Source organism: Pelophylax lessonae, assembly GCF_965119305.1.
Source record: "Pelophylax lessonae genome assembly, chromosome: 3".
Classification (NCBI taxonomy): domain Eukaryota; kingdom Metazoa; phylum Chordata; class Amphibia; order Anura; family Ranidae; genus Pelophylax; species Pelophylax lessonae.
The window spans coordinates 672,938,917-672,964,845 of NC_138770.1; the positions used below are offsets into that span (position 1 = coordinate 672,938,917).

Genomic DNA, 25,929 nt, shown 5'->3' on the forward strand with positions numbered 1-25,929 from the left:
TGCTGGGCAGTCTGCTGGAGCCGCTGCCTTTCAGCTGTTGCTCCTGTGGACTTATGGGCTCAAATATATGTTTATGGATGGAACATTTAATATAGTATCCTTACTTTTATGTTCCTTCCCAGAACCGACCCCAGCTTTGGTAGGTTTGCAGAATACCTACCATTTGTAATTGTTCCTTTTTCTATCTCTCTAGATAGCTATGACCATTCATTATAATAATATATTCCTTAAGACAATTTGTATGACATTAGACATGCTATACAAGACACACTATGTTTGTCCACAGAACTCCGGACTCCACCCTTTGTCCGCTACGGTGGTACCGATTCAAGACTGGTCCAATTCATACCAGAAAACCACCCCCATGGAGGACCCCTGTTGGGCCCTACCTGGGTCTATGTGGTTCGGAGCCTTAAGACAAGCCATTGGGAAGCGCAATCTTTGGTCCAACTGTTCCATGTATTAGGCATAATGTACTTTTAAGTGTGGTAAGCTATATGTGTCTATTCTTATGACCCTATATTTTTATATACTAGGGTTAAAATGAATATTGTAGATTGTTTTTCAGTTTTCAAGATATGAACCTGTATTTATATATATGTTTTTCTTTTTGTTTCTATGCATAAACTTTGAAGGTCTTAATGTAGTCCTAATCCAACAAAAGGGTGATTCAATCACGCCGGAGTTCCTGATGAAGCTAAAGGCGAAATGCATTGAACAAAGGCACTCACCCGTTCGATCGACTACTACTATGACATAACATGCTGTATTGTATTGCATTATTAGTCTTTTTTTCATTTTTTTCATTTTTTTCATTTTCTTCATTGTTTCAATGTCGACTTTTATTCATATTCAATAAATATTGTTAATTTTATTCTTTTTTCGTTCTTTCCCTGGCTTACCTACATACTTTCGACTAATAGCCCGTTATAGTCCCAATCCTTTTTATTCCTATCACCAGTGTATTCTGGGATCACTGATGTGGAATAATTTCTCTCTGTTATATTATAATATTATAATTTATTATAAATAAATTATTTATTATATCATTATATAATATGTAAAGCAGAGGCCCTGGAGAATAAAATGGTGGGTGTTGCACTTTTTTTTTTTTTTTATTAAGGTCAAAGCAGTTTTTCAAACGCCAATTTTTTGGGAAAAAATACACTTTAATTAATTTAATGCGCACAAACACAATATAATACCCAATTTTTTTTTGGTACGCATTATACGTTGGGCTTGGTGATCATCAAATATACAGGCTTGACTTTTGCTTGTGCAATAAGCGGCAACAAAGTGTTGTCCCCACATTAGTGCAAGGCGTTGGGTATTGACTAACCACTTGCCAGCCAGGCTGATTCTGTCACTTCTCTCCTTAATTAAATAAAATGATATACTATATTGTAATTTATTATAAACAAATTATATATTTTATAATTATATATATATATTTTTCTAATAATGATTCAGGGATGAGGATCTGTTGCCAGGGCACGGGTTTAATTTATCTTTCATATATATATATATATATATATATATATATATATATATATATATATATATATATATATATATATAATATTATCATTTAGTATACATAAATTAAATAATTATATATATATATATATATATATATATATATATATATATGTATGTATATGTATATATATATATGTATGTATATGTATATATATATATATATATATATATATATATATATATATATATATATATATATATATATATATATATATATATAATATTATCATTTAGTATACATAAATTAAATAATTATATATATATATATATATATATATATATATATATATATATATGTATGTATATGTATATATATATATGTATGTATATGTATATATATATATATATATATATATATATATATATATATATATAATTATAAAATACATAATTTATTTATAATAAATTATAATATTATAATATAATATATAGTTTTATTTATTTATTTTATATTTAATTTATATATTATATAATTATATAATATTTAATGTTTGGGGGTTTTAAGTATTTTTTTTTTTAGCAAAAAAAAAAAAAGCAGATTTTTACATGTAGGAGAGAAGTGACAGAACACATTGTTGCCGCTTATTACACAAGCAAAAGTCAAGCCTGTATATTTGATGATCACCAAGCGCAACGTATAATGCGTTCCAAAAAAAAAATATATATATTATAATATTATAATTTATTATAAATAAATTATGTATTATATGATTATATAATATATAAAGCAGAGGCCCTGGAGAATAAAATGGTGGGTGCTGCATTTTTTTTATTAAGGTCGAAGCAGTTTTTCAAACGTCACTTTCATTAATTTTAAGCTGGTTGTGTTGGGATCTTTGCCCCTATCTGAGATATTAGAATTTTTTCCCAACCCTTTGCTTAGTTCTGCCCATCTTACTACTTTTAATTAATTAAGCCTAGTCTGGGTCGGGTCAGGAAAGGATCCTAAGCTTCTAGCAGGTTCAGGTTCCTGGTCGGCATTGCTCTTCAAAACAATGGTGGAAGATCAGCCTTTACAAATCAGCAGCACAAAGCCCTCTGAGATGTAACAATCAGGAGCTTCGTGTTACCAAGTCCATGTGAAGAGTAGATGTTAGTATGACAAGGCCACAGTCCACCCCATTCACCCCATAGTTCTAAATGTGAATTGTTAAAGCAGAAACGGACGGTTAGTGCTTTAAAGGTGAACTTTTCGGGACCCAACGTGACAAGCAACTGGCGTGAACTGAGAGAGCGAAGGAACCATTACGGATTATTGAGGAGCCATAAAAGTCTTTTAGGTATTTCACATCGTAAGCATCTAGTCAACTGGAGAATTCATGGAATTAAAGGGTTGAATTCATAACCCCCGATCTTTTACAGCACAATAAATAAAGTTGACATTGTAGCCCGGGGATCCTCAAACTACGGCCCTCCAGCTGTTGCGGAACTAAACATCCCATGAGGCATTGTAAAACTCCGACATTCAGAGACATGACTAGGCATGATGGGAATTGTAGTTTCTGAACAACTGGAGGGCCATAGTTTGAAGACCCTTGTTGTAGCCTAATCTGATGGTGACCAACGTGGTGGTGACCAATATGGCTAAGTTACCAGAGAAAATTCCACTATGGTGGAAACTAGGGAGACGCTACAACAAGAATGAAATTGGTTTGACTGTTGGGCCTTCCAATGGGTTTATATTTAGACATTGAGGCGCCTTATTGCGCTTGGAGGGCATGGTTGTCCAATGGCTTTAATTGCCATGGCATCCTTTGGCCCCAAGTGACCAGACAGGCACTAATCATATTTTTCGCTTCACCCAACGACATTCCATTCCCTTGCAAAGTACAATAAAATTAGAGTATCTAGTCTATGGACCTGAAGATCTCTTCCACGGTGATTAGTGATTATGGAAGTGACCAAGTCTGATGTCCCTCCCCCCTTTCCTTTGCTCTAAAGGACAAGCCGCCCATCACGTTGGGACCTGACGAGGTTCCCGGGAGATCTGGCCACACAATAGAACTGTGGGAATTTCTGGGCTGCCTTTAAAATAACTTACACTGCACATCTACTCGAATGGACTTGATGGTCGGGGCCCCAACCCCATTGTTGACTTTACAATAGTATCGGCCACCCTGCATCCTCTGAACCTTCTCTATGCGCAGGGTCTCGTTGTAGATGGAGGTTTCCTGGAACTTTTCCGAGGCGCTGCCTGCAGTTTTCGTCCACCGTGCCTGGAAAACGAAGAGAAAGAGCTCTCCATTAAATTAATTACATATCAATTATTTATTTGTTTGTTTTTTGTGCATTCGAACAACAACAAAATACAGAATGTCCAAATCTGTCTCGGCACCAGAGGAGCTTCCACTCTATTGTCCCCCCACAGCTCTAATGTCCCCCCTCCCCCCCCCCCCCACAGTCACACACTATTATTATTATCCATTTATATAGCTCTGACATATACTGCAGTGCTGTACAGAGAACACTGAGCCAGTCACATCAGTTTCTGCACCAGAGGAGCTCACACTCTAATGTCCCACCACAGTCACATCAGTCTCTTCACAAGAGGAGCTCACACTCTAATGTCCCACCACCACAGTCACATCAGTCTCTTCACAAGAGGAGCTTACAATCTAATGTCCCACCACAGTCACATCAGTCTCTTCACAAGAGGAGCTTACAATCTAATGTCCCACCACAGTCACATCAGTCTCTTCACAGAAGGAGCTTACAATCTAATGTCCCACCTTAGTCATATCAGTCTCTGCACCAGAGGAGCTTACAATCTAATGTCCCACCTTAGTCATATCAGTCTCTGCACCAGATGAGCTTACAATCTAATGTCCCACCTTAGTCATATCAGTCTCTGCACCAGAGGAGCTTACAATCTAATGTCCCACCTTAGTCATATCAGTCTCTGCACCAGAGGAGCTCACACTCTAATGTCCCACCATAGTCACATCAGTCTCTTCAAAGGAGGAGCTTACAATCTAATGTCCCACCTTAGTCATATCAGTCTGTGCACCAGAGGAGCTCACACTCTAATGTCCCACCACAGTCCCATCAGTCTCTTCACAAGAGGAGCATACAATCTAATGTCCCACCTTAGTCACATCAGTCTCTGCACCAAAGGAGCTCACACTCTAATGTCCCACCATAGTCACATCAGTCTCTTCACAAGAGGAGCTTACAATCTAATGTCCCACCATAGTCACATCAGTCTCTTCACAAGAGGAGCATACAATCTAATGTCCCACCTTAGTCATATCAGTCTCTGCACCAGAGGAGCTCACACGCTAATGTCCCACCATAGTCACATCAGTCTCTTCACAGGAGGAGCTTACAATCTAATGTCCTACCTTAGTCATATCAGTCTCTGCACCAGAGGAACTTACACGCTAATGTCCCACCATAGTCACATCAGTCTCTTCACAAGAGGAGCTTACAATCTAATGTCCCACCTTAGTCATATCAGTCTCTGCACCACAGGAACTTACACGCTAATGTCCCACTATAGTCACATCAGTCTCTTCACAAGAGGAGCTTACACGCTGATGTCCCACCTTAGTCATATCAGTCTCTGCACCAGAGGAGCTCACACTCTAATGTCCCACCACAGTCAAATCAGTCTCTTCACATGAGGAGCTTACAATCTAATGTCCCACCTTAGTCATATCAGTCTCTGCACCAGAGGATCTTACAATCGAATGTCCCACCTTAGTCATATCAGTCTCTGCACCAGAGGAGCTCACACTCTAATGTCCCACCATAGTCACATCAGTCTCTTCACAAGAGGAGCTTACAATCTAATGTCCTACCTTAGTTATATCAGGCTTTGCACCAGGAGGAGCTCACACTCTAATGTCCCACCACAGTCAAATCAGTCTCTTTACAAGAGGAGCTTACAATCTAATGTCCCACCTTAGTCATATCAGTCTCTGCACCAGAGGAGCTTACACGCTAATGTCCCAATATAGTCACATCAGTCTCTGCACCAAAGGAGCTTACACCTCTATGTCCAACCTCAGTCACATCAGTCTTTGCACCAAAGGAGCTCACACTCCAATGTTCCACTATAGTCACAAACTCTGGAACCAGGTTTGTCAGAAGCCAATGAACCTACCAGAACGTTCGGCGGTTGTGGGAGGTAATAGAAAAGTAATAATGTCCGTACAAACACAGGGAGATCATGTAAAGTCCTTGTGGGCAGAGCTCTGAACCAAGGACCACGGTGCTGCAAAGGAGCAGCAGACACCCCTGATCCAGCAAGCAGCTCTTTAGATGGCAGAGGAGAGATCACATGACCATTTCTCACCTCCTAGATCCACTCTAAGTTGGCCGTTGATAATGGCGGCACACAAAGACCTGGAAATGCATTTCCTCTGGAAAGTCTAATAATGATACATAAGATTAATAACAATGTAGCACGGTACCTGCGGCCGGGGGTGTCCGTTGACCAGGCACTGCAGCACCAGCGTGTCGCCCTCTCGGATGGTGTAGACTCGTTCACTCACATTGTCATTATTGTCCACACAGGCCTGACTGCCATGGATAATCTGAGCCGTAGCTGAAGCTGCCAAGACAGGAGAGAAGGAGATCAGTCCATGGCCTACAACCGGGGCCCCAAACATCCCAGTATAAGGGGGGGGGCACACCCTATATCATACGTCCTACAACTCGGGGGTCCAAACATCCCAGTACCAGGGGGCCACACCCTATATCATACATGTCCTACAACCTGTTGGAGATACAACAGCTTTCAGCTTAGCAGATTAACTGCAGTTCACAAATAGGACACTAGATGTCGCTAATGCTCAGTGATATGCTATGCATTTCTATGATGTGTTGTAATATCCGGTACACTGTACTGAACTCGTTGGTTATCTCTTCCTGTCTGTTGTTTTTAATTACAATGAGGTGACATCTTTGCTTTCTGTGTTATGTTCCAATAAAGAAGCCAGTTCCTGTTTACTCCACAATGTCTGATCTGAATGGACTCCGCTGCACCCAGTGATCACACTCTGCAACACAACCGGGGCCCCAAACATCCCAGTACCAGGAGGGGCACACCCTATATCATATATGTCCTACAACTTGGGGCCCGAAACATCCCAGTACCAGAAGGGGCACACCCTATATCATACGTCCTACAACTGGGGGCCCAAACATCCCAGTACCGGGGGGGCACACCCTATATCATACATGTCCTACAACTCGGGGCCCAAAACATCCCAGTACCAGGGGGCCACATCCAATATCATACATGTCCTACAACCGGGGTCCCAAACATCCCAGTACCAGGGGGGGGGGCACACCCTATATCATACATGTCCTACAACTGAGGCCCCAAACATCCGAGTACAAGGGGGGCCACACCCTATATCATACGTCCTACAACTGGGGGCCCAAACATCCATACCAGGAGGGGCACACCCTATATCATACATGTCCTACAACTCGGGGCCCAAACATCCCAATACCAGGGGGGCCACCCCCTATATCATACGTCCTACAACTGGGGGCCCAAACATCCCAGTACCAGGGGGGCACACCCTATATCATACATGTCCTTCAACTGGGGCCCCAAACATCCCATTACCATGGGGGCGGGGGGGAGGCCACACCCTCTATTATACATGTCCTACAACTGGCACCCCAAACATCCCAGTACCAGGGGGGCAACACCCTATAGCATACATGTCCTACAACCAGGATCTCAATCATCTCATTACCAGGGGGGCCACACCCTGTATCATAAATGTTCTACAACTGGGGCCACCCAACTATCCCAGTACCGGGGGGTACATCTTATATCTTACATGTCCTACAACCAGGGGCCCCAAACATCCCAGTACCAGGGGGGGCCACACCCTATATCATTCATGCCAACCATCCCAGTACCAGGGGGCCTCACCCTATATCATACATGTCCTATAATCGGGGCCCCAAACATCCCAGCACCACGGGGGCCACACCCTATAACATACATGTCCTACAACTGCCCCCTCTTTCAAAGTCTCCCCTTACATCAGAGTCCGATTTAAGAGTTACCATTTACATCAGAGTTTACCTTATGGGTCCCCCCTAAATCAGAGCCCACCGTATGAATCCCACCATACATCACAGCCCCCTCTAACATCAGAGTCTGCCTTATGAGTCCCCACTTAGATCAGATTCACCCCTTACATCAGGATCCCCATCAGAGCCCCGCTTACATGGGAGTCCAACTTATAAGTCCCCCCTTACCTCAGAGCCCACATTATGAGTCCTCTCTTACATCCACCTTATGAGTCCCACCTTACATTAGAGTCCCATCTTACATCAGAGTCTACATTATGAGTCCTCTCTTACATCCACCTTATGAGTCCCACCTTACATTAGACTCCCATCTTACATCAGAGTCTACATTATGAGTCCTCTCTTACATCCACCTTATGAGTCCCACCTTACATTAGACTCCCATCTTACATCAGAGTCTACATTATGAGTCCTCTTTTATATCAGAGTCTGCATTATAAGTCCCACCAAACATTGAAGTCCACCTTATGAGTCCCCTATACATCATAGTCCACATCGGAGTCCCCCCTTACATCAGAGTCTACATATGAGTCCCACCATACATCAGAGTCCCCACCTTACATCAGAGTCCACGTTATATATCCCACCTTATATCAGAGTCCCCCTTACATGCATGCCCTCGTACAAGTATGTTCAGTACCAGATTTGTGTCAAAAATTGTCTTTATTTTTCAAAACTGTACAAAATATCGGTATCGGCCCTGAAAAAACCATATTGGTCTATCTCTAAAAATATATATTATATAACAAGTTACGGTTTAAAATTGCACACATTCGTGGAATGGTGACAAACTATGGTAAAATCTCTATAGGTGACGTTTTAACATTTTTAATGGTTACCAGTTTAGAATTACAGAGAGGATCTTTTTCTAGAATTATTGCTCTCGCTCTGGCAATCGCGGAGATACCTCACATGTGTGGTTGGAACACCGTTTTCATTTGAGTGCACGGCTTACATATGTATTTTCTTTCGTGCTCGCAGCGACGGGGGAGCTTTAAAATGTTTTTTTTTTTCCTATCTATTTTATTAATTTTTTTTATTTTTTAGCACTGTTTTAAAAAAAAATAAAAACAAAAAATAAAAAAGTCCAAAAATCTATCCTGTAGTTTGTAAAAGCGATAACTTTTGCGCAAACAAAATACGCTTTTTGGGATTTTTTTTTGCCAAAAAATATGTAGCAGAATACAAATTGGCCTAAACTGATAACAAAAATCTGATTTTTTAAATGTTTTTATTGGGAATGTTTTATAGCAGAAAGTAAAAAATATTGTGTTTTTTTCAAAATTGTCGCACTTTTTTTGTTTATAGCGCAAAATCTAAAAATAGCACAGGTGATCAAATACCACCAAAAGAAAGCTCTATTTGTGGGGGAAAAAAGGACTTCAATTGTATTTTGGAACAGCGTCGCATGACCGCGCAATTGTTAGTTAAAATAACGCAGTGCCGAATCGCAAAAAATGGCCTGGTCATTAAGGGGGTAAAAACTTCCGGAGCTGAAGTGGTTATGTAAACATCCCTTGTGACAGTAATAAGCAGTGACAGGTACTTTTTAGACAGACCCCAAACCCCTCCTCTGCACTCCAAAGTATTCAAAATGCCTAACTCTGCATTTTTGAATACTGACAGTTTTTGGAAATCTGCGCCATTAGCAGCCGAGTAAACCGGAAGTGACGTCGTGACGTCGCTTCCGGGCTATTACATCGGAGACCCGATAAAAGCCAAATCCGGCTTTGTTCGAGACTCCAACCAGCAGGTGGGACAGGAGACCCCGGTAGAGCCATGGAAGGCGGCGGGAGGGGGGGGACATCCCCTCCCACTCGCTGGGATAACGGCTGAGCGGCTGCTGAGCCGCATAGGTTGTTATCTCCTGAAAGCCGACCGCCGACTCTAAAAAATGGTACCGGGATAATGCCTGCAGCTGCAGATCATCCCGCTACAGCCACTTCTGCAAACTGATGTACAGGGTACAGGGACAGGTACAGGTAGAGGTACAGGGACAGGTACACGTACAGGTATACAGGGACAGTACTGGGACAGGTAAAGGGACAGGTACAGAGACAGGTTCAGGGACAGGTACAGGCAAAGGGACAGAGAGAGGTTCAGGTACAGGGACAGGTTCGGGTACAGGTACAGGTAAAGTGACAGTTACAGGTAAAGGGGCAGGTAAAGGGACAGGTACAGGTAAAGGGGCTGGTAAAGGGACAGGTACAGGGGCAGGTACAGGGACAGGTACAGTTAAAGGGACAGGTTCAGGGACAGGCACAGGTACAGGGACAGGTTCAGGTACAGGGACAGGTAAAGGGACGGGTACAGGGACAGGTACAGGGACAGGTTCAGGGACAGGTACAGGGATAGGTACAAGGATAGGTACGGGGACAAGTACAGGGACAGGTACAGGGTCAGTGACAGGGACAGGTACAGGGACAGGTTCAGGTAGTTTGGTTTGCAAGAAGTAGTTAAATGTGCGTGTAAAGGCAGGCGTCCCAATACTTTTGACAATATACTGTACATTGAATTCCACATGTCCTGCGAATTGAGGTGGCACATGTGTGAAAGGAGTCTTAGATACATTTTCATTTTGATAGTTTTGTATGTGAGACTTTCTGATAAACTCGGATGCAACTTCAGCAATTTAAAACTTTTGTCAATTACAATGTAGCGACTCCGCGGAGTTTCTGAAGAGACAAAACTTGGAGGAAATAAAGAGATCCGCTCATTTCTGATCACAAAGGCGTTAATTTCGGATGAGCTTGGTAATTTACGGCTAACCACCTTCTCCATCAGGTGTCATCGATTTCCTCCGTATAAAGGGATATAACTAAATAGAACTATTTCCTGGACCTAATGACAAGGCGTGTCCCCGATCCTCGCTTCGGTGGTGTGACACAAAGTGGTCCTGTGACGTCTCCATCGCTTTACATTGATTCAATCTCCCTCTGATATTATAATGGAAGAATTGATGTGACCGCTCCGAGCTCTTCCCAGGGAAATGATAGAAGCCGCGCTGAAAGTGCCACAATTAGGGACGATTGTGAAGAGGAGAAGACGTATCTAATGGGACATTGTACTACCGGAGTGTTCAGCCAACAAAGGGAATCACTTAACCTCCTGGCCTGAGCCTCGCAGGGAAATGTTACTTTTAATAAAATTACTTCTGCAGGGTTTTACAAATTTCTCAAGGTCTGTGGTTACATTGTTCCATTTGTTGGGCGATCAGGAAAACCAGACATGGGCTATGAATCAGAAAAGCCAATCGTTAGTGTAAATTCCGGGTACAGCAATTTTCAGATGGTTACATTGTTGCAGACTGGACCAGACCTGGACTGGGAATAAAAACCAGCCCTGGAAATAATTTCACACCAGCCCCAAAGCATTATTATACCAGCCCCATAGCATTATTATACCAGCCCAACAGCATTATAATACCAGCCCCATAGCATTATTATACCGACCCAACAGCATTATAATACCAGCCCCAAAGCATTATTATACCAGCCCCAAAGCATTATTATACCAGCCCCATAGCATTATTATACCAGCCCCATAGCATTATTATACCAGTCTCATAGCATTATTATACCAGCCCAACGGCATTATTATACCAGCCCAACAGCATTATTATACCAGCCCAACAGCATTATTATACCAGCCCCATAGCATTATTATACCAGCCCCATAGCATTATTATACCAGTCCCATAGCATTATTATACCAGCCCCATAGCATTATTATACCGACCCAACAGCATTATAATACCAGCCCCAAAGCATTATTATACCAGCCCCATAGCATTATTATACCAGCCCCATAGCATTATTATACCAGTCTCATAGCATTATTATACCAGCCCAACGGCATTATTATACCAGCCCAACAGCATTATTATACCAGCCCAACAGCATTATTATACCAGCCCCATAGCATTATTATACCAGCCCCATAGCATTATTATACCAGTCCCATAGCATTATTATACCAGCCCAACAGCATTATTATACCAGCCCAATGGCATTATTATACCAGCCCAACAGAAATATTATACCAGCCCAACAGCATTATTATACCAGCCCCATAGCATTATTATACCAGCCCAATGGCATTATTATACCAGCCCAACAGCAATATTATACCAGCCCAACAGCATTATTATACCAGTCCCATAGCATTATTATACCAGCCCAACAGCAATATTATACCAGCCCAACAGCATTATTATACCAGCCCCATAGCATTATTATACCAGCCCAACAGCATTATTATACCAGCCCCATAGCATTATTATACCAGCCCCATAGCATTATTATACCAGCCCAACGGCATTATTATACCAGCCCAACAGCAATATTATACCAGCCCAACAGCATTATTATACCAGTCCCATAGCATTATTATACCAGCCCAACGGCATTATTATACCAGCCCAACAGCATTATTATACCAGTCCCATAGCATTATTATACCAGCCCAACAGCAATATTATACCAGCCCAACAGCATTATTATACCAGTCCCATAGCATTATTATACCAGCCCAACGGCATTATTATACCAGCCCAACAGCATTATTATACCAGTCCCATAGCATTATTATACCAGCCCAACGGCATTATTATACCAGCCCCATAGCATTATTATACCAGCCCCATAGCATTATTATACCAGCCCAACAGCATTATTATACCAGCCCAACAGCATTATTATACCAGCCCCATAGCATTATTATACCAGCCCAACAGCATTATTATACCAGCCCCATAGCATTATTATACCAGCCCCATAGCATTATTATACCAGTCCCATAGCATTATTATACCAGCCCAACAGCATTATTATACCAGCCCAATGGCATTATTATACCAGCCCAACAGCAATATTATACCAGCCCAACAGCAATATTATACCAGCCCAACAGCATTATTATACCAGCCCAACGGCATTATTATACCAGCCCAACGGCATTATTATACCAGCCCAACAGCATTATTATACCAGTCCCATAGCATTATTATACCAGCCCAACGGCATTATTATACCAGCCCCATAGCATTATTATACCAGCCCCATAGCATTATTATACCAGCCCAACAGCATTATTATACCAGCCCAACGGCATTATTATACCAGCCCAACAGCATTATTATACCAGTCCCATAGCATTATTATACCAGCCCAACAGCATTATTATACCAGTCCCATAGCATTATTATACCAGCCCAACGGCATTATTATACCAGCCCAACAGCATTATTATACCAGTCCCATAGCATTATTATACCAGCCCAACAGCAATATTATACCAGCCCAACAGCATTATTATACCAGTCCCATAGCATTATTATACCAGCCCAACGGCATTATTATACCAGCCCAACAGCATTATTATACCAGTCCCATAGCATTATTATACCAGCCCAACGGCATTATTATACCAGCCCCATAGCATTATTATACCAGCCCCATAGCATTATTATACCAGCCCAACAGCATTATTATACCAGCCCAACAGCATTATTATACCAGCCCCATAGCATTATTATACCAGCCCAACAGCATTATTATACCAGCCCCATAGCATTATTATACCAGCCCCATAGCATTATTATACCAGTCCCATAGCATTATTATACCAGCCCAACAGCATTATTATACCAGCCCAATGGCATTATTATACCAGCCCAACAGCAATATTATACCAGCCCAACAGCAATATTATACCAGCCCAACAGCATTATTATACCAGCCCAACGGCATTATTATACCAGCCCAACGGCATTATTATACCAGCCCAACAGCATTATTATACCAGTCCCATAGCATTATTATACCAGCCCAACGGCATTATTATACCAGCCCCATAGCATTATTATACCAGCCCCATAGCATTATTATACCAGCCCAACAGCATTATTATACCAGCCCAACGGCATTATTATACCAGCCCAACAGCATTATTATACCAGTCCCATAGCATTATTATACCAGCCCAACAGCATTATTATACCAGCCCCATAGCATTATTATACCAGCGCAACAGATGTCAGAAGCTGTGCGGACATGATACAGGAGATCCCCCGCGTCTACAAACTAGGGGAAAGATTCATGTCATTTTTATTTTTTTATTTTTTACTAGTAATGGTGGCGATCTGCGATTTTTAGCAGGACTGCGACATTGCGGTGGACAGATCCGACACCAAACTGACATTTTTGACCGTTTTAGGGGGACCAGTAAACATTACTACAGAAATCAGTGCTAAAAATTTGCACTGTCACTGTACTAATGACACTTTGATTGCCCCTGGTATTAACTGACAGAACACGGCAGACCGCTGTTCTGTCAATTAACACCAGGGGCGATCAAAGGCTTAAATGTGTTCCTAAGGGGTGCTTTCTAACTGTGTGGGGGATGCATGAACACAGAGACCTGTGATCCTAAATAAGAGGATCCCTGTGTTCAGAACTGACAGAACAGCAACACGGCAGACCGCCGGTCTGTCTCTGCGGGGAGCGATCGCGGGTGCCCGTCGGCAGTCGCGGCCACCAGACCCGCTGATTCTATACCCGTGTGGCCAATGGGTGAACACGTGCACCTCCACTAGCAGTCCCACAAAACGACGTACAGGTAAGTCCTTTCACGGGACAGAGCCGACCTGCCACTGTAAAACGACGGCGGCTGGTCGGCAAGCAGTTAAGGTTCATGTGCGTGTAAAGGCAGGCGTCCCAATACTTTTGACAATATAGCATACTTGGGGCAAACAAAGATTTATACTCAAAAGGTTAAAAGGAAAAAAAAAAAATAATAATTAAAGCAGGAGCAGACGTGATTGACTCTTGGTCTCATTCCATTAGATTGTAAGCTCTTCTGAGCAGGGACCTCTGTATTTTATTGTATTGTAACTGTATTGTCTCCCTGCTATATTGTAAAGCGCTGCGTAAACTGCTGGCGATATATAAATCCTGAATAATAATTACAGGTATGAACCCCATGGTGGTCCTTTGATATGTCTATGCCCTTTGGTCCCGGTAAAGGTAATAAATATACTGGGCCAGTGTTGACTATCTCTGCACATATCAAGCAGGGAGCCCAGGTGGGGAAGACGCAGCAGACACTGGAAATACATGTTAATAATTCATGGCGGTGAGACATCGCTAGACGAAGCATCACTCACACAGCATCCCGCCTGACAGTCAGGAGAGCCGGTGCCTGGGGACCAAGCCCTTTCATCCTACCAGTTAGAGCGCCAGTTTGTGTTATATAAACAGGCCGCATTAATTTTATCCGAGCCACGTACATACCTCCCCCCCCCCCCTCCAGCTTCCTCTCACATGTCTGTACCCAGAAACGCACACCTGTCACTAAACTGCTCATTATCAAACCCTCGCCTGACCCGCAGCTCCGCTCCAACAATGTTTTACTTTACTTTTGATGTAGATGTGTTATTTTTTTTTTCTATCTCCCGGCAGAAAAAAATGTTTGTTAACCGGAAAGTCATTTAAAAAAAGGCGTCAGAACGGATTCACTCCCTTTTTCCAATTGTTGAAAACAGGGCCGGGAAAAGGGGTGGGTTGCCCTGGGCGCAACGGTTTACTGTAGGGATGGGGGGCGCCTTCCTTCTGTTCCAAGGCTGACAGGAGTAGTGATAGCGACAGTGATTTTAACAAGTGAGGGACTGCTTGGTGTAGACAGGGGAAGACTGGGCCAGGGGGAAGGGGGGGCAATTTCCCCCTGGGCCACTCTGATGCTGAAGAGGGTTGAAGATGAAATATTGCCACCAATGTCCAACTGTTGCCTCTTTTGTTTTCCACCATTGCAGTTTGTTGCTTGTGCATTGCCACCACTGGCCACAAATTACACTTTTTTTTGCCATCAATGCCAATTTTTCCCCCATGTTCTGCCACCATTGCCCATTTGTTATTCTTGCATCATCATCATCCTTGCCTATTGGTTACATTTGTACATTTGTTGCCATCATTTCCCTTTGGTTAATCTGGTATTGGCCTTATTACCTATTGATTACTCTTGTATTGCCATTATTGCCATTGTTTTTTCTTGCATTGTCATTATTGCTTATTAGTTACTCCTGAATTGCCCTTATTTCCATTTGTTATTCTTGCATTGCCATTATTGCCTATTGGCTATTCTTCTATTGCCTTTATTTCTTGTGGATTGCTCTTGTATTGCCATTCTTTGCCATCATTAACTACTGTATTGTTAATCTTTCCCATTGCTTACTCTTCTATTGCCATTTTTGCCCATTGGTTACTCTTCCATTACTAACACCTCCTTATTTTTCCCCATGTATTGCTACCAATGCCCATTTGTTGACCATGTATTGCCAGGTACTACCTATTTTTTACTCTTATATTGCTAAAATCAAGGGTGGGGGATACTGCGCTTCTGGGACATTAATGATAAATCTACTATAAATAAGTGTATAAAACTGTGAATAGGGCAAAATAAATACGTGTACAAGCGGTTGAATAATAAAGTGTACAAGGTGTAAAAATGTCCGTCCTTCAATCACATAAGTGCAAACAATATATCACATCAATAAATCAATCAAAGTGCTAAAGGATACAAAAACTCTCAAAAATCTACGTTAAAAGGTGGAGAAATATATATACATAAATTAGGCTAAGTAACACCACTTAAAGTGCCTAAAATTCAATTGGTGACAGGTAAAGTGCCGGGTGCATATACTGGTGCGTAAATAAATATACTGAATAGCTAAAGTGTCCTCTGTGCTTTCAAACAATTAAGGAGGTTGAGTAAATAGTCCAAAGAATGTATCCAGGTGGGGAAATTTCAAAGGTGGTGCTCCTTCACCTAACACTGTGATTAGAGTGGTGGGGTGCTTCTCCTAAACCCCTCTATGTGTGCTAGCCGCTCACCTCAAGGTCTAAGAATATAGGCCTTAACAGATATCCAGGGGGCTCCTCTCCACTCCTGCTCTGCTTCCCAATAGGGCCTGTTGTGTGGACTGCTAAGGGTGGGTCGGCTTCCTAATCCTCTCCAGGTCCCCAGCGGATCTCAAATTAAAGAGGCTCGAGATAGTGCAATATTGTCACAAATAAAGGTGCTTTTATTATCATCAAGTTTAAAAACTCACATTTGCCAAGAAATTAGTGCGCAAGGTAAGTATTCCGAGTCGGATCGCGGTCCTCACTTCCACGTGTGTGCATCACTTCCGGTCTAGCGTCCCTACGCGTTATGCCACTTCCGCATCACGTGGCTTCTTCTACCATTTACCACTTGTTGCTCATCTGTTGCCACTATTGCTCATTTGTAGCTTTTAAATTGCCACAATTGCCTATTTTCTGCCCCTCATATCATCATAATTGCCTGTTTGCTACCCATGTATTGTCATTGTTTGATGCTTCTTATTCACCTTTAGTTAAAATTGCCAATATGTTGCAAAATTTTGCCCATTGTATATTCTTGTTTTGCCATTATGGCCATTGTATTTTTTTTGCATAGCCATTATTGCTTTTTAGCTACTCTTGCATTGCCATTATTTCCATTCGTTATTCTTGCATTACTGTTATTGCCTATTGGTTATTCTTCTATGACCTTTATTTCTTGTGGATTGCTCTTGTATTGCCATTCTTAGCCATCCTTAACTCCTGTATTGTTAATCTTTCCCATTGGTTACTCTTCTATTGCCATTATTGCCCATTAATTACTTTTCCATTGCCACCACCTCCTTACTTTTTCCCCATGTATTGATACCAATGCCCATTTGTTGACCATGTATTGCCAGGTACTGCCTATTTTTTACTCTTATATTGCTACCATTTACCACTTGTTGCTCATCTGTTGCCACTATTGCCCATTTGTAGCTTTTAAATTGCCACAGTTGCCTATTTTCTGCCCCCATATCATCATAATTGCCCATTTGGTACCGATGTATTGTCATTGTTAGATGCTTCTTAATCAACGTTAGTCAAAATTGCCAATATGTTGCAGTTTTTCCCATTGTATATTCTTATTTTGCCATTATGGGCATTGTTTTTTTTGTATAGCCATTATTGCTTATTAGCTACTCCCGAATTGCCATTATTTCCATTCGTTATTCTTGCATTGCCGATATTTCCTGTTGGCTTTTCTTGTATTGCCTTTTTGCTAGCATTTCCCATCTACTCATCTGTTTCTACTATTGCCCATTTGTTGCTCATAAATTGCCACAATTTCCCATTCTCTGCCCCCATATGATCACAATTGACAGTTTTCTGCGCATGTATTGCTGTAGTTAGATGCTTCTTGCTCACCTTTAGTCACAATTGCCAGTATGTTGCTGATTTTTGCCCATTGATTACTCTTGTATTGCCAATTATTGCCATTGGTTTTTCTTGCTTTGCCATGTGTGTGTGTGTGACCAAGTCAATGCTGTGTGTTTTGTGGACCATATGTCAGGAAAGAACTTTGAAGAGAACTGGCAAATATGCCAATGCCCAAGATGACCACGTGAACGCGCGCATGCGCATTAGCAAAAAGTATGCGATGGCGCATTGGCGCACGCAATGGGCGCATTGGCGTACGCCGCGGTGCGTCCTAATTACCAGTATTCATTGGCCTATATAAACTCAGCACTGGCTATCAATTATTGCTGGATTATCTTCAGCTAGTACCTGTGTTTCTTGTGCTTTGAACTTCCCGGCTATCCTTGACCTGCTCTGGCTTATCTCCTGGCTCTGAACCCGGCTTGCTTTACGGACTTTCTCCTGCCTGCTCCTGATTGACTTCTCGTGTTTGACCCTGGCTTGATCCTGACTACTCTACCTGCCTCTGTTCCTGATTGACCTCCCGTGTTTGACCCTCGGCCTGGCTACTGACCTTGATTGCATTGACCTGCCTGCACTTCCAGTGATCCAGTGGCGGTGACCCCCTTATCCACTACAGATCCGATTCCTGAAGCAGCTACACCTGCAGGCAACCCGTGCACCTTTGGGCACAGCACCCTCTGTCACCATCTCCAGGGGTGCTCTGCCATGTACAAAAGTTGAAAAATGCTCTCACAGTCTGTTTTTATCTTTATCTAACCTCCAAAAATATTTCCTAGGCTTCCTAGCTGTGCATTAGGCACTGGCCCCCAACAATACTGTTTAATCCCCCCCAATATTCTAAACTGTCAGTGCAGGCAATAGGAGGCCAGCATCAGATAAGCGCCCCACACTTGACTGCGCGGCAGACCTGACATGGTGTAAAGTGCGTAAATCTTGGCCTGACTGCAAAGGAGATCATTAAAACCTGTCTAATTACTGCAACTGGCGGGCATGAGGCTCCAAATCTCACTCCAAACACCAATTAGTAACAAACGGCACTCGCAAGGCTGCAAAAGACGCCGCTGTGTCAACAACAGGGACCGCAAGCTACCGACAGAGCGCATATAATTCAGGAATACTTTTAAATATATAAGTAGGGAAGAATTACAATGTACAGCAGCAAAAAAGGCTGAGCAAACCATTATCATCGGAGCAAATGTGTCAGGGAAGAAGTCCAAGAAGTACTGGCAAATATGCCAATGCCCAATATGGTCGTGCTAATTCGCGCATGCGCATTAGCGAAAGGCACACCATGGCGCATTGGCGTACGCAAAGCGTGCTAATTGCCAGTGTTCACTGGCCTATATAAGGACAACAGTGGCTATCATAAATTGTTGGATTATCTTCAGCTTTGTATCCTGTGTTCCCGTGCCTTGTGCTTCAGTTTGATTACCCATTACCGACCCGGCTTACCCCTGACCTGCTCTGGCTTCTCTCCTGGCTCTGAACCCGGCTTGCTTCTCGGACGTGCTCCTGTCTATTCCAGATTGATATCCTGTGTTTGACCCTGGTTTGATCTTGACTACGCTGCTTGCCTCTGCTCCTGACTGACTGACTTGCTGTGTTTGACCCCCGGTGGCGGCGGGTCAGGAAGGACCCCCAGCCGTGCACGGCACCTCTGTGCTCGCAGACTACTGACCACCCAGGGACTATGGATCCCTTCTTGTTCTCCTACTATCTCTGCTCTTTCTTTTTTTTCCCCACTGTTCTTTCCCTTCCCTTCCAACCTGTCCCTCCTTCCTATGTCGATCTCAGGGTGGCCTTTGTAAATGTTGCAAGCAGTATTATTACGAGTATCATTTCGTTGAAAAACCCATGGCCCCAATTAATGTCATATCTCTCAATGTGAGAGGTCTCTACGCCCCTAGTAGAGACATAACTTGTTCCGTGAACTAAAGCGCCTTAAGGGGGATGTGATATTTCTTCAGGAAACACAGCTTACGCATTTCTCTAAGACTAGACTTTCCTTCCCTGATTTTCCATCGTGGTTCTACAGCCTATCTGATGTGCAAAAAGCAAAGGGTGTGGCCATTGGTTTCCATAGAGGTACTTCTTTTCATCTAGACACTATGCTAGCGGATAACGCAGGCAGATATCTGTTCTTGCATGGCACCTTGGGCAACATGCCATGTACTTTAGCCAATGTATATGCCCCTAATCAAGACCAGGTGGGCTTCATCACTTCGGTTATTGAGAAGCTTCTGCAATTCGCTCAGGGTTGCATAATTATGTCAGGTGACCTCAATGTCCCACTAGAACCCACACTAGATACATCTCAGGGCTCGTTATCCCTCCCTCACAAGCGACTTACCTTTATTAAGAAGAAACTCCTTGACGCCCAACTAATGGATTCTTGGCGCATAGTGCACCCCACTGATCGTTTGACCCCCGGCCTGGCTTCTAACCTTGCTCCTGCTTATTCCTCTGTCAAGATCCACCAGCACCTCCAGAGAACCATTGGCTGTGACCACCTGCTTTAGCTGTGGGTGTCCTCGTATCTGGTTTCCTCAGGCAGCTTCACCTTTGGGCATAGCACCCTCTGTCACCACCTTCAGGGGTACGCTGCACTCAGCCGCAAGGGGAGCCCTCTCATCACCTCAGCCTCCAGTCAGGTACGTGACAAAATGTCTCAAACATGCTTTGCCAAAATGTCCTGATATCAGAGGCTACCTACCGCTAAATTAGTATCTCAGTGTCTCAGAAGCGGGGCTTTTTTTCTCAGAGAATAGGTGTAGGAACTCCCCCCTTCTAAGTCACAGTGTGTCTCCACCCCCTACCCACCTCCGAACACCGTCCCTTGGTTCCCCACCCTACCCAACTCCCCTTTTAGAGAATATAGAGCCAGGTATAATTTTGTAGTACTAAATAATTTGTATGGAAGTTAGTATTGATGACCATAAAATACTTTCCTCGCAGCCAGCAGCAATAGATCTCACCCCAGCAACTACAGATCTCCCAGCAGCCAGTATCAATAGACTCTTCAGCAGACAGCAACAGTAGACCCCTCCCTAAACAGTAGATCCCTTCCAGCAACAATTGACCCTCCAGTAACTAAAGACCCCCCTGCCGCAACAATAGATTGCCATGCAAAAATAGATCCCCTCCAGCAACAATAGATCCCCCAGAAGCCAGCATCAGTAGACCTTCCATCACACCCCAGCACCCTTTGCCATTGCATATATTCAGTTCTGGGGGTGCCAGTGACCCTAAATGCAACCAAGAGAGGAGTACTGCTCAGGTGTGGATGTCAATCAGAAATCAGGTCCAGGTGCTGGCCACACTTAAACATAGAAAATCAAGGACTCACCGTACACCGTAGATTCCGTCCATAAAAGTCCTTTATTCCATCATATGGGACAAAACAGCACCAGGAGTTACAATAAAATGGTACAGTCGACGCGTTTCATGCTAGGAGTGCCTAATCAACCAATTATGGCTCATTTGTTTAATTTAGGAAAATAAAGAAATAATAATGTGGTACTCACCCCCCAAGGGGTCACTCGGAATATGCCCGGGTCCTCACTTACTAGTACAGAGGCTGCCTGTCCCCCAAGCTCAGTCCCATGCACACCAGGCTCAGTCAAGGGGAAGTCTTTTAAAGATTTATTGCTGAAGAACCTTTACGGTAGAAGGGTTTAGGGTCACAAGATACTCCAAAATGGTCAATAGCATTAATGGGAAGACAGCAACCCTTCCTGGAGGTAACAGGGAATGGCCAATATATCTATCAGAGCAGTCCCAGTCCATGTAGCAACCTCCGGAACTCAGATCCCTTCTTGCACAAGCACACCCAAAGCCCACAGCAAGGTCTTTACTCACAATGTCCTTGGTACTATCTGCCACCTATCATCCACAGGTAGATCCTCAGTGAGGGAGATAATAAAAGATCCTTCTACAGACCAGGACTTCACAACAGTGCCCTCTAGCAAATACTCCTTTAAGAGTTTCCCCCGGGTCCTCAGCCCAACTGCTGAAACCCAGACTGCAATCTGCGGTCTGAGAAATTCTGTCCTCGGGGCAGCAGCCCACTAGGAGACTGAGAATCTCCTTGGAAAGGAAGAACACTCACCCAGAGCTTTCCAAACATTTCTTGTTTCCCCAACACCCTTTTGGATGCCTCCTTCCAGGGATTGGTTGGGACATGATAAGCATTCATACTGGTCATCTGCATCATCCTGCCCTATATTTTGGAAGTTTCTTCCAGATACAGATGGGAGAAATCAAACACTCGGCTTAGGGAACAGACCAAAATAATAGATCACTGCTTCACTCACTACGGTGAAGCCAAAAATTTAATTCAACCTAGCAGCCTAACTAAACGAGGGCATAATACTAGTAATAATTTATATATATATATATATATATATATATATATATAAAAAAAAAATATATATATATATATATATATATATATATATATATATATATATATACATATACATATATACACACACACACGCTATATTACCAAAAGTATTGGGACGCCTGCCTTTACACGCACATGAACTTTATTGGCATCCCAGTCTTAGTCCGTAGGGTTTATTATTAAGTTGGCCCACCCTTTGCAGCTATAACAGCTTCAACTCTTCTGGGAAGGCTGTCCACAAGGTTTAGGAGTGTGTCTATGGGAATGTTTGACCATTCTTCCAGAAGCACATTTGTGAGGTCAGGCACTGATGTTGGACGAGAAGGCCTAAAGGTTTTCTATCTGGTTGAATTCAAGACTCTGTGCAGGCAAGTAAAGTTCCTCCACCCCAAACTCGATCATCCATGTCTTTATGGACCTTACTTTGTGCACTGGTGGGCAGTCATGTTGGAACAGGAAGGGGTCATCCCCAAACTATTCCTACATAGTTGGGAGCATAAAATTGTCCAAAATGTCTTGGAATGCTGACACCTTAAGAGTTCCCTTCACTTAACCTAAGGGGCCAAGCCCAACCCCTGAAATGCAAATCCACACCATAATCCTCCCTCCACCAAATGATTGGACCAGTACACAAAGCAAGGTTCATAGAGACATGGATGAGCATGTTTGAGGTGGAGGAACTTGACTGGCCTGCACAGAGTCCTGACCTCAACCCAAAAGAACACATTGGGATGAATTAGAGTGGAGACTGTGAGCCAGCCCTTCTCATCCAACATCATTGCCTGACCTCACAAATGCGCTTCTGGAAGAATGGTCAAAAATTCCCATAGACACACTCCTAAACCTTGTGGACAGCCTTCCCAGAAGACTTGAAGCTGTTATAGCTGTAAAGGGTGGGCCAACTCAGTATTGAACCCCACGGACTAAGACCGGGATGACATTAAAGGGATTGTAAAGGCAGAAGGTGCATTCTATGCAAGATAAAAAAAAAAAACATTCTGTGTTTCAGTAGCCCCCCTCAGCCCCCCTAATACTTACCTGAGCTCATATTTATCCAGTGATGTTCTAAGAGGTTCTCAGCTGCCCGAGACTCCCCTCCTCATTGGTTAAAACCGCAGTGAGGTGCAATTGGCTCCTGCTGCTGTCAATCGAAGTCAGTCAGCCAATCAGGAGAGAGAGGGGCTCCGGGTCTGAATGGACACAAGGAGCTGTGTCTCGGCTCAGGTGCAAGATGCTGGCTGTGGGGGCACTCAACAGGAGGGAGGGGCCAGAAGTGCCAGAAGAGGGACCCGAGAAGAGGAGAATCCAGGCTGCTCTGTGCAAAACCAACTGCACAGAGGAGGTAAGTATAACATGTTAGTTATTAAAAAAAATATATATATATATATATATATATATATATATATATATATATATATATATATATATATATATAAAATTAAAGCTCATTTATTTTTTAATACTTCTTTAAAAATGCTTCCAAATCTTCAGCCGCCCAGAAAGGGTAATTAGAGGCAATTCTTTCTATAGCTCTGGCCCCTCCCCCCTTCTCCTCATTAGTGTCGAAAAGGAAGCCATAAAAAGTGGCAATTAGCACATTTAGCTTCACAAATTAGCAGCTGCGTTTAGGTAAGGTGACAAGAAGTGTTACCACATATAGGAGACGTGTGACTTTATGTATCATACAAACATAAATTCTCAGATTTCATCTGATAATAACCCAGCAAGAGCTGGTTTAATTTCAGAGGAACACAGACGTCTGCATGGACCCTTCTGAAATCATGTGAGGTCTCTACAGCTTAGGGACTCCTAGTTGAAAAGGTACTTTCCAAAGAACCATCTTATTATGCCATTCTTTCCTATTGGTTACTGTTCTATTGCCATTATTGCCCATTGGTTACTTTTCCGTTGCCACCACCTTCTTAGTTTTCCCCATGTATTGCCACTAATGCCTATTTGTTACTCTTGTATTGCTAAAATGTCCCATTTGTTGCTCATCTGTTGCTACTATTGCCCATTTGTAGCTTTTAAATTTCCACAATTGCCTATTTTCTGCCCCTCATATCATCATAATTGCCCGTTTGCTACCCATGTATTGTCATTGTTAGATGCTTCTTATTCACCTTTAGTCCAAATTGCCAATATGTTGTGTTACTCTTGTATGGTTACCATTTCCCATTTGTTGCTCATCTGTTGCTACTACTGCTCATTTGTTGCTCTTAAATTGCCACAACTGGTACTCTTGGCAGGGCCGATCCTGGGGTCACAGGCGTCTGGGTGCAGAAATATTTTTGGCGCCCCCACGTGGGCGTTGTCATCTTACTAACTCCTCCCCTTTAACATGTTTCTATGGCAACAACCCTGTGGTGGCAGGCGGCAGGCGCTGTGGTGGCAGGTGGGCAGGTGCTGGGGTGGCGGGCAGGCAAGTGCTGTGGTGGCGGGCGGGCGCGGAAGGCGCTGTGGTGGCAGGCGGCCAGGAGCTGTGGTGGCAGACGGGCAGGTGCTGTGGTGGCGGGCGGGCAGGTGCTGTCGTGGCGGGCGGGCAGGTGCTGTGGTGGCGGGCGGGCAGGTGCTGTGGTGGTGGGCGGGCAGGTGCTGTGGTGGCTGGTCAGGCAAGCACTGTGGCGGGCAGAGGGCACTGTGGGGTCTGTCAGGTGTCACTGAGGCCTGAGGGCGGCTGAGATGGTGAGGCCTGGCTGAGTGAGCTTCAATAAAATTGTTGTCAATGTCTTACCTTGCGAGGCCGAGAACAAGCAGCAGACCAGACCAGACGCCAGTTTCTATAGGGGCAGGGGCCAGGGCACTTCTTCATTGTTCCTCTTCTCTTCAGCTTCAGGCCAGGCACTTCTTGTTGTTCTTTTTCTTTCGTTTCCTCTAGTCTTCAGGACTCCATCTCCGCTCGTCTCACTCCTCCAGGCTCCTCCAACGCGCCGCTGGAGGGGGTGGGGGTGGAGCGCCAGCCCGCCCCCAACACTGTTTACTTGCAGCGGACGCGAAGGAATAGTTTCCCTCCTCCGCTTTGAATGCTGGGGCGGCGGGGCAGCCCGGGCATATGACGTCACTGGTTGCTAGACGCTAAGTGGTCCTAGCATAGCAACCAGTGATACAGCAGGACTGGATGGAGGAAGAAACAAAAGTAGAGAGGCTGCCGCCCGAGCTGGTCATTTAGTAAGCGGCTGTGTTGGAAGCGGAGCGGGGGGAGCGGAGTAGTAGTAGTAACTCTGGCAGCAGGGGGCAGGCAGTAACAGTCCGGCGGACTCTCCGGAGATACTGAGTGGACAGTGAGTCGCTGGCAGCTTCAGCCGGCGCGGCGCTCCCCCCTTTTTAACAGTGTGAAGCGCCTGGGTGCTGTGCACCCTCCGCACCTGCCCAGGATCGGCCCTGACTCTTGGATTGCCATTTTTTCCATACGTTACTCTTGCATTGCCATATTTGCTTATTGGTTATTCTTCTATTGCTTTTATTTCTCATTGATTGCTCTTGTATTGCCATTCTTTTCAATCTAGTAACTCCAGTATTGTTTTTCTTTCTCATTTCTCATTGGGTATTCTTCTATTGCCATTATTGCTTATTGTTTACTCTTCCATTGTGGCCACCTTCTTCTTTTTCCCCATGTATTGCCACCAATGCCCATTTTTTGACCAT

The 25,929-nt window shown here is 43.6% G+C and overlaps 1 protein-coding gene across 3 annotated transcripts in view; it reads right to left on the bottom strand.

Moving 5' to 3' along the window:
• Positions 1-25,929, bottom strand: part of MDGA1 (MAM domain containing glycosylphosphatidylinositol anchor 1) — a 498,204-nt gene that overhangs the window by 266,392 nt on the left and 205,883 nt on the right. For all 3 annotated transcript variants that reach the window (XM_082251647.1, XM_082251646.1, XM_082251645.1), the window contains exons 2-3: positions 5,955-6,094; positions 3,581-3,755 (exon numbers count right to left, since the gene is read on the bottom strand). In XM_082251647.1, coding sequence (XP_082107773.1) covers positions 3,581-3,755; positions 5,955-6,094 — 315 coding nt within the window. The remainder of the gene's footprint in view (positions 1-3,580; positions 3,756-5,954; positions 6,095-25,929) is intronic.